This window comes from Populus alba, chromosome 7 (assembly GCF_005239225.2).
Source record: "Populus alba chromosome 7, ASM523922v2, whole genome shotgun sequence".
NCBI classification, from domain to species: domain Eukaryota; kingdom Viridiplantae; phylum Streptophyta; class Magnoliopsida; order Malpighiales; family Salicaceae; genus Populus; species Populus alba.
In genome coordinates this window covers 12869958-12887691 of record NC_133290.1, presented here as the reverse complement: position 1 = coordinate 12887691, position 17734 = coordinate 12869958, and the positions used below count along the sequence as shown (strand labels likewise).

The following is a 17734-nucleotide window of genomic DNA, read 5'->3' as shown; positions in this document are numbered from 1 at the left end:
TACGTTTATTAAAAAGTTCAAAAGATAAACTAGTTTTTTTTGTTTTTTTCTCAAGGACATAAACGTTATTTTACTTGTAGCGAACAGTAATCCGTGAACTCCCTTAGTTTTTTTATTTTTATTTTATGTAACGTAATATTACATTTATATCCCATTGGACACCGCGGGAGAGAGTCCCACAGCATTTAATTAATTACTCATCAATGCGAGTAGCTAATGTGAACAGAAGAATTTTCAAACTGAAAGGATTTGTGTGGTGGAAAATGAACAACACAATTAGAGACACCGCTGCTTTAGAAAACTCGAAAGCTGCAAATGGTGGGCGGGCCCTTCCCATCATCAATGCCGTTGTTTGGGCGTCAAAACAAACCCTAAAGTCTAGTCTTTTCTACATCTACACTCTACAGTGTGTTCATGTACCTTTGTATACTGCCTGTCGATGGTAGCAGGAGCACAAGTACCATCTCTGTCCCTATAAATTTATCACTGCCACCCACTCTCTGGTTACTATCATTACTTTTATAGTCATTGCAGAGAACAACCTGCAGCTTGAAACATCTTCTAGACTTTGGTTTCTTTGAAAAAACACAAGACAGCAGCTTTGCTTTAGAACAGCAGATATAAAACGCAAAATGGCCGAGGATGGACGAGCTGCTAGTGGTAGTGAAGTTAGTGGTCCAATTCGTCAAGTTATTCTTATTTCTGCCGGTGCTAGTCACTCTGTTGCTCTTCTTTGTAAGTTTATAATTGTGGGGTTTGTTTACATTGCTTTGGTTTTTTGTTAGTTTTGGTAAAGACTGAAGCTTTTGGTTTTGATCGCTGGTTGTGATTGTTTGACCTTTGTTTGCTCTTGAAGTTGTTTATGGGGTGATTTAATTTTGTATTTGGCTTAGTGTGTAACCATTTGGCGGTCTGTTTTGAGAGTTTTGGTAGATTTAGTTGAACTGTGTTTTGATTTTTCTGTTGTTAGAGCTATGATGGACATGCACAACTTTGGATAGGGTAAACATTAGTGGAGGATGTTAGTTTTGAGTTTCTTTCAAGCCAGCATTGATGTATCAGTTTCTTGTTTGTGTCTTGTGCCTTTTCTTGTTAAGGGAAAGTCAAGGAAACAATGGCTTGTGAATGGAAACATAGAGGAAACTAGCATCTAAATGCATTATCCCTGTGGCACCCAAATGGTTTTTGGGCCTTATTGACCAGTCATTCTTAGCCGCTGGTATTGCAAATTTCATTTTTTACATAAAATCATCCATGAAGGAGTGATAGCCAAAGAATTTTCATGAGATTCCTGGATTCATTCCCTAAATGTGGTACTCAAGTGGCTCTCAATTGTGTGTTTTTTGGTCAAGAAATGGTAAGAAGAAGATAATCAGCTACAAAAATCACCACGATTTATCAAATCGGTAAGCTATGGCCTTGATGGAATAATTTACCTTTTCAAACAATGTTGAGATTTGTAGATTCAAATCCTTTTATTTATTTTATTTATTTATTTGCTTGCAACTACTTATCTAAAAGACTTGCAACTTTCAATTATGTATGCTTGTTGACTTATTTAATCTCTTCTTTGTGGAGTATAAACTTTATCACAAGAGACTCCTATTAATTTGTAACCTCTTCTTCAATTCTATTCTCATACTTTGATTGCTTAAACTTGCATCAATTAGAGTTACAATTGTTCATAATTTACAGCTGGAAACATCGTTTGCTCCTGGGGACGAGGAGAGGATGGGCAGTTAGGCCATGGGGATGCTGAGGATAGACCCACTCCAACTCAATTGAGTACATTGGATGGCCTTGATATAATATCAATTACTTGTGGTGCTGATCATACAACTGCATATTCTGAGTCACGAATGGAGGTCTATAGTTGGGGATGGTCTGTTCTTCATTGTTTACTTCCATCTTTGATTACTAATTTTGGTTAATTTTGAGAACTACGGTAATTTTATTGATTGCTGTGTGTTCTTTTGAAATCTGAGAACCAAGCAGTTTAATAGTTGGCCTAAGAAAAATAAAATGATGTTACACATCTGAATAACTTAATTTAAATAAATTGGTTGGTTGTCTGAGTATTTATAACTGAGTCCTTATCTTACAGGCTGTTTCCAAGCGTCATTAATTCATTCTTGCAAATTTTATTCAAATAATATTTCCATTGATGGTTGAAATTTATGAATCCCCTAGCTCATTTGTTTTCTCCTGGAATCTTTTGTAAGATGAAGTTAGAGATGAAAGGAATGTAGTATACATATTCGTATGTGAATCATTACTAAGTTGTCTAACCAGCAAGTCACATCTAAAGACAATTTTCTGATAGTTTATTTCATCTTCTGAAACATTCTAACAATTCTATCATAGGTGTATAAGTAAGTTCTTAATCTCTCGACTGGATTTCATGTGTAGCCCTCAACCATTGTGTTCCTTTTCTACCAGGGGTGATTTTGGGAGGCTAGGACATGGAAATTCTAGTGATTTGTTCACTCCTCAGCCAATTAAGGCCTTGCACAGTTTAAAGATAAGGCAAATTGCTTGTGGGGATAGCCATTGTCTGGCAGTCACCATGGATGGTGAGGTGCAAAGGTTAGTAGCCTTTCTATCTTTATCTTTTCCCAATAATTAGATTTATGGCAATTGTAATATATCATGTTAGTGCTTCAAGGAAATTGTTGTGCATCTGCATAGTTTTTCTGGCTTCTTTTTGGTGGGGTTTTCTAGCAATAGGACTGCAGTGCCCGTGTTGATTCCCCCCCCCCCTCATGTATCTCTTGTTGGATACCTTATTCTTCTAGGTGTACTTTCACCTTGTTCGCGTGAATGAATTTTTTTACCACCAAAAAACCCCTTAATTAAGTGTAAGTGCTGGCTAGCATACTACTTCATGTGTAAAGCTGCTTTGATTCCTCAGGACCTGTCTCATTAATGATATGTTTAGGTCGAGGAGTCCAATTCAGCAGTAATAATAGTATATGCCAGAACCAGTCCAATTCAGCGTTACTAATATAATATGCTAGAACATAAACTTCTTGCTTTTCCTTCTGGAAGCATCTCCTAAATGAAGTGAACAAATATCCTCTAAACTTAGGAAAACTTTAGGATGAGAGATGAGAAAACAAGTTGTTGTTTCATAAGATCGTGAGTATATTTTTTGGAGGATTGGTTGAACATGTTTCTCTCATTGCATTTATACAATTATTGGTTAAACTTGCGATTATAACTTTTATCTTCTGCAGTTTGGTGCCGTTGAGTTTTCAGCTCTACAATGGCATATAGTGATCATTCACAACATAATAGTGAATCATCTGTGATTATGTTTGGTTGGAACTGGGTTCTGTACTGTTGGGTTATAGCTATTCCTAGCTATAATGTTTTTGCATGAAATGCTCAATAGTAAACGTTCATCTTCTGGCTCTAGTTTTAATAGCTCTTATGCAATTTTTATTTTTCTGCGTACCAAATATCATGTAAATGGCTTATTTGCCTCGGGTTTCTAGTTTACTGTATCTTTTGGGTGAAGGTTCCTCCAAACTTACATCTATGCTTCTGAAAATTGATTCTATCATGTGGGAAAGCATTTTATTTATAGTGTTTTTGCTTGTAACTGTGAAGTTGGGGGCGGAATCAAAATGGTCAACTTGGTCTTGGCACCACCGAGGACTCCCTTGTGCCTCAGAAAATTCAAGCTTTTCAGGTACTTTAGATTAACTAGTTCATTGAAGATATATCCACCTATTTGTTCATTCAACTGTATTTGTCTAATGCCATTTTTTGAGGTTCAACATTTGCCTCTTGTACCTGAATGAACCCCCTTTCCCTGTCAAGTTCCTTAGCAGATTCTTTATCTCTTCCAATTGATTCAGAACTAAAGCTTAGTTCATTGAGTTTATAGCTGGGCATGTGCATTGTTAACCAGATATTATTCGGGGGGTATTATTTATTTATTTATTGAGAGGTGTGGTTAGAGGAAGGTAGTGATGTAGTCTGTTGGTGTCACATTGGAGGTGCAAATTCAATGACCATCAGCTGAGAGATTGTAAAATCCTTGGTCAAATTGTTAAATTTCCCATGTTATAGAGTTGGATAGTATCATATTGATGCTTCCTCTGTGACATGCTGTAGCAAAAGAAATTTATTGTCACTGTTGACATGTAATAGTCTAGCACTGCAGACAGTATATTGTGATGCTTTGTGTACTGAAATCTTATCTCTCTTGTAGGGAGTCTCTATTAAAATGGTTGCTGCTGGTGCTGAACATACTGCAGCTGTCACAGAAGATGGAGAGCTCTATGGATGGGGTTGGGGCCGATATGGGAACTTGGGACTAGGTGACAGAAATGATCGCCTAGTTCCTGAAAAAGTTTCACTTGTCAAAGTATGTGTCAGAAATGATTGCTTGTACTAATTGTTTCTTAAGTAGATTAAGCATAACCAGCATTGAAGATCAAGGAGTGCTGGCAAAAGAATCCAGTTACTATCATATACTTATTGAGCTTGTCTTTCTTGCTATCCTTTTCTTTCAACATATGCCTATAGTGAAAAATTTAAGGGTGAAGTTATGGACTTGAAAAAAGTCAGGTTTAAATTTTTGAATGTGGCTTTAAAGAGAGCAGGGGTTTTCTATGGCTCCAAAACTGCTGGACAGTGTATAGGAGTTGCCCTGTGAATCCTACTAAAGAACTATTTTTCAGATTGAGTGTCTTCTCTTGGAATACTCACTGTTAATGTTAGAAAGCAAAATCTGAAACTGGTGATCTATTAAATGAACCAAATTTATGACCCTGTATTTTAATAACCTTGCGATTTCTCTAATAAGTTTTAATGAACCAGTCATTAAGTTTTTATCATGGGAGTTGCAGGGAGACAAGATGATAATGGTTGCATGTGGGTGGCGGCATACAATATCTGTTTCCTCTTCTGGTGGACTGTACACTTATGGATGGAGCAAATATGGTCAACTGGGACATGGGGACTTTGAGGATCACCTGACTCCTCACAAGGTGGAAGCCTTGCAGGATAGTTACATTTCTCTGGTGATTCTTTCTCCTTTCATTGCTGTTTAAATAGTTTTTTCGTTTCATTTAATTGAAATTTTGGATCTTGCATCATTTTGAGAAGGATTCAAATGTATGGTTAGATAAGATAGGCATGTCAGGCACCTTCGACCAGTAGTTGATTTTATTTGTCTTTCAAGGACTAAATTTGTTTTATCAAGGTTGGTTGGGATGTCATTCTATTTTTTCATTGAAGTGCTTCTTGTGGGTTCACATTACAGTTTGTCTCACTGGTCACATCAATTCCTGGCCTCTGATTAATACCATTTTCATGAGATTGTACCTACTTGATTGATGACACCCATTTCTGAGAACAGATTTTCTTCCACAAAATTGTTCTCATGCAAATATTTTTCTAGAGTAACCAGGTCAGAAAAAATGCAAGTTTTCAGAATTTTATAAAATAATTCAAGAGGTTATAGGTTCTTTTTCTATGTAACTTCATTGGCCTTGGCCATTAAAGATAGTTGTCATCACTGTTAAGTTAAATGTTGTTTTTTCCCATTTGTTAGGATCGTTCTTTCCACTTCAGCATTCAATTTGGTTTTTTTCTTTTTTGTTGTAACTTGTTATGTTTTTTTCTCCTTGATCCCTCAGCTCTCAAGTAGTTTTAAAGGTAATTGAAACCCATGGCATGTTTTTGACCTCATTAGTTCTGCAAATATTTGAAGCTTCTAATAATCAACATCAGATTTGCTCTGACTTAGCTACGACATGTTTTTAGTGTTTCTTCTAATCCAGAATCCACAAAAATTTTTTCGGCTTGAATTGTTCTCAGATATAGGTGGCTGGAGACACACTATGGCAAATTGACTTCCGATGGAAACCTTTATGGCTGGGGATGGAATAAGGTTACAATATTTAATTTCTTAATTATGATTTTACAAGTACGTTTCATCTCATAGTGAATGTAACTGTTAGTTTACTTGGTGAAAGCAAGACATTTTAGACAGGTAGTTTCCCTAGAGTTGTGCCTTTGTGGAAACAGGGTACTAGCTGAAACAGGGAGACAGGTAGTTTTTCCTATTTGTGCTCATGGAAAACAGGGCCATACAAGAGTTAAATTAGTACAGGAGCAGAGCACATGTACAATCACAAAATTTCTTACATGCCTATGCACAAATATCTTGCATATTATTGGATTTTTTCCCTTAGGTGTTGGAAGCTTGTAGACTGTTTCAAAAATTCCAGTTCTTTTTTTTCTTTGTTAATAAACAAAAATGATTCCTTTTCCTGGCTTAATTAATTGTATCGTTACTTGTATATCCCATTTTTGCTCTTGAAATAATGCTTAATGTTTGGTTTATCTCTTTTCTCTATGCAGTTTTGAGAGACAAGGTTGGAGAGTTGGTGGGTGACAAAAAAAACATTTGATCCCATTTGCTTGGCTGTTCTCTGCGCAAGTTAAATTTCCACATGAGCAGGGCACATTCTGTTATTGGTTTCTCAGAAATATTGGTTAAGATTAGCCCATGACATTGGATGTTTAGTTTCTGTAGGGATTTTGTCTTTATGGTTCTTTCTGAGAGGGTTGCTTCTTTCTTAGTAGTTCTGTTCTTTAATCTGATTTTTGTTTTATCTGCATTTATTTGGCACTTGGCAAAAGTAGTCACGCAAGATTCATAGTGGATGGAGGCACACTGCTGTTACTTGAACGACAAAAGTATTTTCCTTGGGGAAGAGGCCAAAAATGGACAACTTGGTCATGGAGAGTCCTAATGGACCGGTAATGAAGCATAACTACATCTCTCTTTCATTAGTTTGTTGCTAATTTTGAGTTAATGCAGTTGGATGTGAATCATAATGGTTACCCATCTATCCTAATGGTAGGCTAAGATTCAGAATTTATAGTTTTAGGTGTAAAAAATAAAAAGATAAAAAGTGAGAATAATCTGCAACACAACATTGAATGAGAATATAATACTGAGGGTTAAGAAGAAAACATTCTAGGAAAGTATTTCTAAACGCTTTTGACTATCAGAATACCTGCCAAGCTACAAAAAGTTGCTCATAGGTCTCTACTAGTTAAAGCACACGTAACTTCTTGTAAACGAAGCCCAAAAAAGAAGTGATTTATCCATATCCCAATGACTAACCTACTGTTAATAGCATTGAACTTAATTGAAGCGAGTTTCAATTGTCAAATTGAGAGTTGTGCCAAAGTTAAGTTAGTAAAATCTTGTGATTGGCTGCGTCATATCTTCCTGGTTACTAGTTGGAAGAAACCCTCTCAAGTTTGCATTAACCAAATTATTAAGAAATTCGCCAAAATTTGGAGTAAAGTATCAATTTTAAAACTTTTACGAAACTTCCTTTGAAAACAATGGTGATACTGACAACCATTCTCTTGTCAGATAAAGATACACTGAGTCTGTTTAAATTGAATCTGATATGCAAATAACATTCCACCTTAGCTCTTGATAAATGATAACAAATATTATGGTGATGTGTTGAAAACCAACACTTCTTTGAATATTGCTTCCTTCTCTTTGTAATGAATTGAGAACATGATTCTAGGATTTCTGGCTTCCTTTTCTTTAGAAACTGGTAATTGTCAGAAATGCATTTAACTTGTAGCAGATCAACACATTTAGGACCATTTTTCAATGTTTGACAAAGTAGCGGACCCTTTTCCATTATTTTTGAGAGAAGAGGTGTGCGTTGGAGGACCTATTTTTCTGAGGACAGAAACAGGGATGTATTTCTCAAAGTTATTTGGGACGGACCAATATGATGCAGTAGTGATCTTTCTGCAATTATGGATCTGCAGCGTTGCATTTGCAGATGCATTTCTCAAAGTTGACCCTGAGTAGTTACTTAAACTGGATGGAGCCAAATAATGCGGTATGGAGTATATTGAAAACTTAATTTGTCTCAATGAAAGTTAGCGAATTGTATTTAATCTGGGGCCCTGCTGGCTGGGCCTGTTTAAATCATTTGGCTTATAACCTGAGATTAACCTAGTTTTTCCATCAATTTTCAGTTATTTCCACACTCAAAAAGCTCGAGTGTTAATGTTAAATTAATTTTAGGCTGAAATATGTAGTAGCTAGATAATCTAGGCGCAACGCAACATATTTTGCTCTAATTTTCTCTGATGAAAATTCACCTAAATTGTATTTGTTTGGGTTGTTCCAAAGAAATGCTAAACGAAAATCATAGAAGCTCTGGGAGTATGAGCTATGAGAGTGGATTGGTGGCCATCAGATTGAAGGCTTCGACTGGTTGATATGCCGTCATTAGGTTGCTGTATTGTACTCATACACTTTTCTTGATAAGCATTTTGGACTGTCATAATGGGTTTTTGTCTCTCTTTTTTTCCGGTTATTTATTTGATGCCTCCACTATTTCTCTGACAGGGAAAGCGGGTGTTCGCCTTCGTGATAGATACGCTACCGTGGTTGTGATGAATCTGATAAAGTTGGCATTTCTAGAATTTCGTACATCAAAGTTGGGATACAAAGTCGGACAGGCTTAACTGTTCACATTCTTTGTATCAATATTGATACAACATTGGCATCAATAATTATACTTCAAGCATGGTAGGTGATCAGGAATCATGTGCTGTATTTAAGCAAATACCTATCGCAGAGAATGACCTGTAAGAGTGGCTCCACCCCTAGCTTTTATATATGAATAATATATATATAGCGATAACAGATAATACAAGCTAGGGGTTAAATATAGTATAAATAAATAAAAATAACAAAATAAAAACTAAAGTGGCGAGCATGGTTGTATCAAAAAGTAAAGTTTCAAGTATGAAATGGGGGACCGTCCCAAAGGTAAGTTGCTTCTAGGAATGCAAACTAGGATGTTTGGCTCTGATCTGCGCATGTTAGATTAACACGTGGACACATAGGGCATGCATGTGTTAAGGAATGTAATTGTAATAGAATATTTTTATAATAGAACATCTTAAGGATATCCAAATTCTTCATCATAATATCTAAAATATTTTACACGGTCATTGCTTCAATAACAGATGCAATCTGTGTTTCTATCTTTTTTGTCACGGTACTTTTTAGCAGTTCTATTCCAAGTCTATAGTTTTAATCATCTTTGAGTTAGTTGTGATTAAGCAAGAGTGGCTATGTTGACGGGGAAGAAAGTTCAATTAAGTTATGTTGAAAGAACTTCTAAACATTCTGCATTTGAAAAGTATGTAGAGAAAGTAATGTTACCTGAATCTCTATACCAAAACATGCCATGGAAACTTCTAGTATTACTAAAGTAATGTCAGAACCAGCTTAAGTTGAATTGCGGCTTTGAACAAAGTTATAAATGAGATTTTTTAAAATATTTAATAAATATTTATTAATATCTTTTATATATGTCTGATAAGTGGTGGGGTCTTAATTTTCATTTTGTATCTGGAGTTTTTTTTGTCAAAAGTAGAGGTAAATTTTCATTTCATGAAAGATAATTAATAAATATAGCCTTTATGTGTATTTATTTTGAAGTTCTGTTATTAAGTAGGGTCTTGGTCCATTGCCCAAGTTACCACGTTATATCCAGGCTGGCTCTGAGTAATCTTTGCCTAGCTAGAAGAGGGCAATTGCTCAAGTTACCTATATACTCTGGCCGCTCTGAGTAACGCCTTAGCTCAGCTCAGAAGAGCCCAAATTTACAACCCGCCACCATGATAGTGGTGTACTTTGGTGATTCCAGGTTATAGTATTCACTTGCCGTGCATTGTTGGTTCAGGGGCAAACTGTTTCAGTTGGGGGAAATGGGAATGATGCAAGTGTCCCGGAGAGTGATGTCAAACGGATACGGATTTGATAACTCCAGATCCCGGACTTCCATCCCGGACTTCCAAACTGTTTCAGCAGTAATAACCTGTTCTTCCATCCCGGACTTCCAGTATCTTTCTTTCTGAAGCAGAGGCAATGCCTGAACTGGCATCTTTTGCCGACTTATTACTGCAGAATGTAAATTCTTCCTGGACAAAACATTGTTTCTGGTTTTAAGTTTGCGTAGAGGAAATACATTTGACGTTGCAAGATTCAGCTCTTTGTTCAAAATGGTATTACTGTTGTTCATCTTGTTCAAAAGCCACCTGACCAGTCTAAAAGGGACCACCGTGGTTTGTTCTACTGGTATGACTATCTTTGTTGGTTGGCATGCCCCTCTATGCATAAACAAACAAGAGTACCCTTTTTCATGCAAAAGAAACTGGTTCTTATGGTCTTTTAGATTTAACCAATAATATCGGAGGAGATTGATTTTAAATTGAAATGATTGTTTTGACATTATGAGATTTTTTTTTTAATAATATTAAAAAATAATATAAATTCTATTTTAAAATTTCATTTAATAACTTAAAACCTTTTTTAACATGACATTAATGTTACAGGAATTTAAATTTTATTATCTCTATATAAAATAGATAGTGAATCTCTTGAGATAAGTTTTTAGATCAGACTTCAAGGTAAAAAAAAATTACATATGATTGTTAACAAATTTCATATTAGTTCTTTTGTCAAGTTCCGGCACAAAATTGTATGAATTATAGGAGATTTTCATAAGATTCACTTATCAAAAGTTTTTGATAAATTGATGAGATTGTTTAGAAAGTGATCTGAGAAGGAATCTTTGACAAAAAAAAAAAAAATAGCAGCATTCTAGCATTGTTTTATATGAATAGTTCGTCAAGTAAATCGATTGTCAAGATTCCTTTAATGCCCTTTACAAACATCTTTTTTCTTCTCTGCATCATGTATTTGACGAATTATTCTTCTCCATAATTTGGTGGTGTAGAATGGGAGAGGCACTTTCGGTGGTGGTGGTGGTGGTGCTGTTTATCAGTTACAATTATTACATTTTCTTTTCTTTGATACCATCCAAAATGCCTTTCTTTTTGTAGTTCCAAGAACAATCTGAATCTCTGATGCTATTGTCTGAAAAAAACACAGCAAAAAATTCTGTATATCAAGCAGCATCTTCTGATTCTGTCTGGCCTTTTCTTTTCCTAGGAAAAACACATGCATGGCAAATTGAAAATCAAGTCAAAACCAGTTTTACTTTCCTGGGAAATCCTTTGTTGTTCAAAATAGTTTAGTAGTAAGAACATCCAGTTGAGTTCTTAATCTGTCAAAACCAGCAAGAGCAGACTTTGTCTTGACGTGCGATAAACGGGTATATCAGTTGACTGAGGTATCATGATCATTAAAACTAGAAAATAATTTTTTATTTAGAGAAAACTACAACTTAAATCTGATCATTTGTTTCAAATTTACTCCTGTAAATTTAAAGGATTCTCAAATTTGATATATCTTGTCAAAAATTACAAATTTAAATAATTTAATACTAATTAAATACTTAATCAATCTTTTGATTACTGTCTTAAAACAAAAAAGATAAAAATAATAAAGATAGATGAGACATGTTCTTCGCACATCTTGTTTTGAAAAGACATAAATCCATTCCAAAACAATTCTAATTTATTTTATGTCTTTGTATTTGTCCCTTTAATCAACATGTTTTTGTTCCTTGTGTTTCTACTTTATTTTTTCCTGTCGTGAAATACTAACCAAACGTATCACTCAGGTGCATGCCTGCTAGTGATCATGCCAGGCCTTCGAGGAATATGAAATTGACATGTGATATTGAATTGATAATGTCTAGATTGGAGGGTTTAGAATTGACAAAGTCGAATACATGAAAACCATTTTGGATTCCTTATGCATAATTAATAACAAAGTCCTTAGACACTTGGAGGAACGAGCACTGATTAAAGTGAAATCAACATAAAATTACAAATGATGACCTACACAAACACCACCTACGTGCGAATTTTCCAACTTTTCTTTCAAGAACAATCAAGTTCAAGTGCAGTTCTTAGCTTTCAGCTTCCCATGGTTACTCATCAACTCATACAGCTACCAGTACTTCAATAGCTTGTCTTGAATGGCTTGTAAGCCTTAAGGTCAAGCACAACACCAGCAAGTGAGCCTGCAACAGCTACAAGTGAAATCACTAGGCAAGCCATGCTCAGTATTTGGAGACAAATCCATCTTGTACTCCATTTTGGTATCTTTTTTTCTTTTGTACGATGTACATCTCCACTGGAAAATAGACCGTCAAAGGCCAGAAACCAAGTGCCCCAAGAATTCCCACAACATCATTAAAGAATGGGAGCAGCATTGATATAACAGTGGTTAAGATCACAAATATTGTTCTCCAAACCAATCTAAAGAGATTCAGCTTATATAGCCCAAAGCCTGGGACTGCGATGTTGAATTCCTTGGTGATGAAGTAACTTCCCGGCCATTTTTGGTTTGCCCATTTCTCAATGAAAGCAAAGAGAGGCTGGCAAAACACTTGATATGCTCCTACTAGGTGGATTACTATGGCGGCGTTAGCAATATCAACAAGCCAATATGGGTTATAGAAACCAAAGCCAGTGAGGAGATTTCCAGGTGCTAGGTCTCCAAATGCTGCGTATCCCATGCAGCCACAAAGCATATAGAAAGTTGTTGTCACTACAATGCTTATCCTGGCAGCTTTCTTCATAGTCTTCGACTCTGCTGGTGGAGATTTAACTGTGTCCTGTTGCAAAAATAAACAAAAAAGTGCCGAGTTACTCAGAGCTTGTCCATATTGACTAAGAGAAAATGAGGTTTGATATCAAGTGATCGTACATACTTGAATTTCTATAAGAATGACAGAATATGAATATGCGAAGGCTATAGCACCAAGTGCTTGGAAACTCCTCCATATCTTCTCTGTTTCGGTTACGGTTCCAATGCTTATCCCAGTTAGACTACCCTTAAAAGTCCCATTAACTGCATGCCAGTGAAAATAGATGAGCTTAGAGTTCGATTAGTCACAGGAGACTCGTTGTGGGAGTTAGTCCCTCAATATGGTATAAAAGTTGGATTTAACTAGAATAGTTAAAGCAAATATATAAATACCTGCAACTTTGCCAATGCCCAGGCCAAGACCAATGCTAGAGTAAGTAAAAGACATGACCGCGGCAACGATAGAGAGCCACCATAGCTGATCAAAGTCTGGGATCTGAGAGAGCAGAATTTCTGTTATACCAAACATGATCATATATGGGTTGCTCGAAAGGTGACATGGGTTCTGTCCACCACTTTGATGGAAACAATTTGACCTTTTAATTGCCCTGTCAATAACCATGAACCAAGCTTATTACTCTAGGCTTTCAAGAACAAAAAAGAAAAAGAAAAAGAAAAAGAAAAAGAAATTTCTGTACTAAGACCAGCTTACATCATGCTTATGGATGATGCAATGGTGTAGCCAATGGCAATACCAAATAGGCCCAGGTACTGAATAAAGCCACACAACTTGACCTTTACTCCACCTGAGAAACATTGAAGACAAGAGAATTAGCATTAGTGAAATAGAGAAGGAAGGAAACATTTCAAAATGGTGTATTAGTAGGGTTACAATATTTTGTATTTTGTGAAGAAAATTTTCTATATGATACCTAGAATGGATTGAACAGCGTCCATGTATGTATAGTTTCTTTTTCCTGTATCGGGATCGCCGGTCCGGTAACAGTCAGTGAGTAGAGATGAGGTATAGTAAGTAACAAGTGAGAACAAGAACATGACAGCAGGACCAGCAACCCATCCTAGTTGAGCTACTGCCCATGCCAAGGAAAGAACTCCTGATCCTATCACCGCTGTTATTATGTGGGCACTAGCAGTCCATAGAGTACCTGAAGGCACAAACCAACCAGCAAGAATATGAGATGTTTTATACTTCTACCAGTTTTCTAGAAACAAAGCAAAGACAGGGCAGAAAAGGAGCAGAAACAGGGGAAGGATGGCGAAGATTACCAGTTCTCTTAAGGCGGCCATCATCATCATCAAAGCATTTGGAACCATTTTGAGGAAGTACATCAATGGAGACGTCAAAGACCTGGTGATGATTGTGGAGGTGGTGGTTTTTGTGGCAGTTCTTTGAGGCAGCATTCTCACCCATCTTGTATTGAAGAAGGACAAAAACAGAGGATATTTTCAGTGAGTAAAGTTGGAATGAGGCTCGTTATGAAATGAAATGAGAGCTTAAAATGGTTTAGCAAAGTATGCACAAACGGATGAAGAGCAAGCTTTCATCCACCAACTAAACCTAAACTTCTTCTTGGCTATGGAAAGAAAGGTTTTTGGAATGCTATATGTTGGGTCTCAGGACTTCATGCATGGAAGATAGGAAGGGGAAAGGCAACTAGTGATATGAATGAAGTTGAGCTTGGGAAATGGGGTATTTATAGTGGTATTCTGGACTGTAGCCTCTTATAAACCGTTCAATGAACTGTCTTCTTTACTTCATTTTGTAGCCCCACCTTTATCAACCTTTTATTAGTCTAAAAATAGGAAGAAATAACTTAAACCAAACTCTCAACAAGTATCCAACCTAACTTTTCATATATAACCTAACTTTTCATATATATATATATATATATATATATATATATATATATGTGTGTGTATTATTAGGTTTAACATCCGGGTTTTAGATTAATAGAGTTAAGTTATGGATAGGAGATTAATCTAGATTTATCTAAAAAGTCTTTTAAACAATCGTTATTTTGAATAAAAAAATTAAAAAGAATTCTTGAAAATGAGCTGACTAGATCTTATTAAAATTTGACTCAGTTAACCTAGTTTGATCATGTTTATTTTTTAAATAGATTAAAAAATAACCCAGTCCAAGTCAGGGCAAAGCGGGTGGATCCTAGTTTTTATGGTTTTGAAAGGTTTTTTCTATTGTTTTCTTAACGTCAAAACATGCAATCCATGCAAAACTGAATGCAAAACCCTATCTTTGATAGGGTAATGCTCCAAGATACGAGTTTCATGGTGCATCAAGCCTACAAGATTCGTTTTGACTGTAGATACCATCAACGTCGACCTGCATCTAACACATGTAGTGTGTTGGCACTATACATGTGGTGGGGGTATATATGATCCTAATTTCTTGATTGCGAATCGACAAAAAGAAGGGAAAAACAGGAACAAGAAGGCCCATAGAAATCACAAGACAAGTACAACTGGGCGTGTGCCAATGACCTAAAATCTCAGATAACCCATCAACCATATCAAAAACACTATTTGGGTCAACTCTCTGTCTCACTCTTATCTCCCATGCAGCTAGCGACGAAAACTCAACGCTAACAGAGATAAGGGCTCGATCACTCGTGACAGTGAAACGCCTCAGAAGAGCTAGCAAGGTCTTCCCTTGTGCTTAGCCTTTCAAACCATCGAAAGGGTGCCCCTCCTATATGATCACTTCACATGCATTCATGAGATATCAGCAATTATATATATATATATATATATATATATATATATATATATATTCACTCATGATACAGTTACTATGAGCTTTCTTACTTTAGAAATCTCGTAATAATATAAAATAACTTGAAGTTAAGCATGGTTCATAGCTGGAATTGAAGGATTAGGAAGATGTGATGAAGAGGCTACTTGCGTGCAGAGAATCAATCGTAATGAGCTTAGTAATAGAAGAGAGCAATTCTGATACAAGCTTGCCTCACCGTGAGCTCAGGCTTGCATGGTTTTTTTCTTTTGTCTCATAAGAGACAAAAATGCCCCTTCCCAAAAGTAAGGAAAAAGGAATTGCCATAAAGACAAAAACAAATCTAGGACGTGGTTTCCACATTAATTGGCCATTTAATTCGTCTTGTAGCGCTTACTAAGCTAAGATTAGGACACAAATTCATCCCACATAGGCACAAAAGACAAACGAATCTAGGACCGAGTGGGTGGTTTCGAGCACTTAAAGCAATTCGTGTCACATTCTCAGAAAAGCAAGCATTAAGAGATGATTACCTGCATTATTCTAGCAAGCCCTCCTCTCCCTCAACCCGAGGAACTCGAATATGTACAAAAGAGGGTTTTATTAAAAACAAAGACAGACACAGATAGTTGAGATTACCGATTGCTGCGCTGTCTTTGCCTTGGATCTCCCCAGGTTTATATACATGGAGAAAGCAAAAATGGTTAAGGCAACTAGTTCAAATTATACCTTGTATAATCTATCGATAAAGACGACTTTTGTATTGCTTTCTAACGTGTCTGCTCTCTCCTCCATCCTTTGTTCAAGAGAGGAATCAATGCTTCCTCCTCCTCCGTACCTTTGATCGAGAAACTTGATTGGTTGTTTAATTAAGCACCGAAATATTCAATTATAAACATGAACATTGCGGCATTTGGCAATGGAGTGCATGAATTTGGCCCCCCCAACTCAACTCGTGAGATGGGTTTAATGTTCTTGTGATGTTAATGGGTATGATTTAAAGTGTTTTCATTTGAAAATATATTAAAATATTGTTATTGTTTTTAAAAAAATTATTTTTTATATTAATATATATATATAAAATATAATTTCAACCGTTTCCAAATACTTTCATTATTATTAATAGATTTTAAATCAATATAGGAGACCAAGTGCTGCAAGAAGAGTAGTTTAAGAATTTGAATGGAGTTAATGGCCACCGTTAGGGTTTCCTTTTAATTCATAAATTAATTCCAAGGTAGGTAGTGTTCTACTTGATGTAAAGGTTAGACTCAGAACCATCAACTTGGAAGGAAATCATTACCCCCTTTAGCAATTCAACTTTCCTAAACAAGTTAAAATGAAAACAAAAACAAACTTAAATTTTACGAAGATAAATTTTAACTCAAATTAACCTCTGATCAAACAATCTTTCTTTTTTTTAAAAAATAAAATAAAATATATACACAAACATTAATTAACCAATGCTTTCTGATTGGTCGGTGCCATGGATCCTTATATATATTATTAGTGACCGCATGTCGGTAATTTATGATCTTTCAATAAATTTATTAATAATAAATATACTAATGAGTTTATAAAATAGACAAATCATTGTCAAGAAAAATTACTTCAATTTTACTTGCAGATTAAATTTTTTAGATGGAGTCATTAAAAAAACACTAATTTCTTATAATGCACTCATTCAAGATGTGGGTGGATATTTGATCTCTATTTTTATATTAAAAAAATTTATTTGATTTCAAGTTTAAGTCTGACTTGATATGTAATTTTTTTTTTTATATATGTAGGCTGATTTTGAGTTTAATGCTTAGTTGAATCTCAAAATACTTGTAAATGGATGAATAAATTACAATTGAGACGTTTGAGTCAAGCAGGAGTAAAAGATGTGTAAAACTGCCTATCCCCTTTTTTTATTCAGAACAAAACTTTGTAAAAAAAGTAATTACTAAGCATATATATATGTATATACTATATATGTATATGTATATATATATACACTTGCAAATTAAATAGAAAAAAAGAAGGTGCTATTCTTAGACAAAATAGATATCATAAATTCTTTTTAGTAATTATAAGATACATATAATTTGAGATGCTAGCTAGCTAGCCATATAACGTCTAGTCAAAGATGCTTGAAAAAGAGAAATGAGAATCCAAATTTCAATGGAACTGAAGGCAAGATACGTTTATGAATTAGGTAGATTTGATATTTTATGCTGAATTTGACAAACCCACGTTGTGAAATGATTTTATTGGAAGCTATTTTGCAGCACCCACCATTGAAAGTGGTTTCAGGGGCTTGCTCACCACCTCCCATGGTGGGTGGTGGGTTCCCTCCCTCCCTTGTTGCTAGCTAGGGATGATGAAGACACTTCTTCTAG

General features: G+C 35.5%; 2 protein-coding genes across 2 annotated transcripts; one reads left to right on the top strand and one right to left on the bottom strand.

Moving 5' to 3' along the window:
* The first annotated feature begins 581 nt into the window (after positions 1-581).
* Positions 582-10153, top strand: LOC118043469 (ultraviolet-B receptor UVR8). Its single transcript, XM_035051451.2, has 11 exons — positions 582-735; positions 1696-1882; positions 2440-2586; positions 3613-3694; positions 4220-4375; positions 4860-5057; positions 5251-5333; positions 5833-5958; positions 6379-6392; positions 7825-7898; positions 9726-10153. The coding sequence occupies exons 1-11, from the start codon at positions 633-635 to the stop codon at positions 9837-9839; spliced, it is 1284 nt and encodes a 427-aa protein (XP_034907342.2). The 5' UTR covers positions 582-632; the 3' UTR covers positions 9840-10153.
* A 1561-nt stretch (positions 10154-11714) lies between these two features.
* LOC118043468 (amino acid permease 4-like) lies at positions 11715-16016 on the bottom strand. Its single transcript, XM_035051448.2, is given in 8 exon segments — positions 11715-12102; positions 12105-12608; positions 12705-12844; positions 12974-13188; positions 13293-13386; positions 13513-13746; positions 13868-14012; positions 15884-16016. Coding segments are annotated over 8 exon segments (1491 nt in total). The 5' UTR covers positions 15890-16016; the 3' UTR covers positions 11715-11949.
* Positions 16017-17734: the final 1718 nt, after the last annotated feature.

Excerpts from the sequence above, each read along its gene's own strand:
- LOC118043469 (XM_035051451.2), top strand. The coding sequence starts at position 633 with ATGGCCGAGGATGGACGAGCTGCTAGTGGTAGTGAAGTTAGTGGTCCA. Across the intron at positions 4,376-4,859 it reads AAAAAGTTTCACTTGTCAAA|GGAGACAAGATGATAATGGT; the intron begins GTATGTGTCAGA and ends TGGGAGTTGCAG. Across the intron at positions 5,334-5,832 it reads AATACCATTTTCATGAGATT|ATATAGGTGGCTGGAGACAC; the intron begins GTACCTACTTGA and ends AATTGTTCTCAG.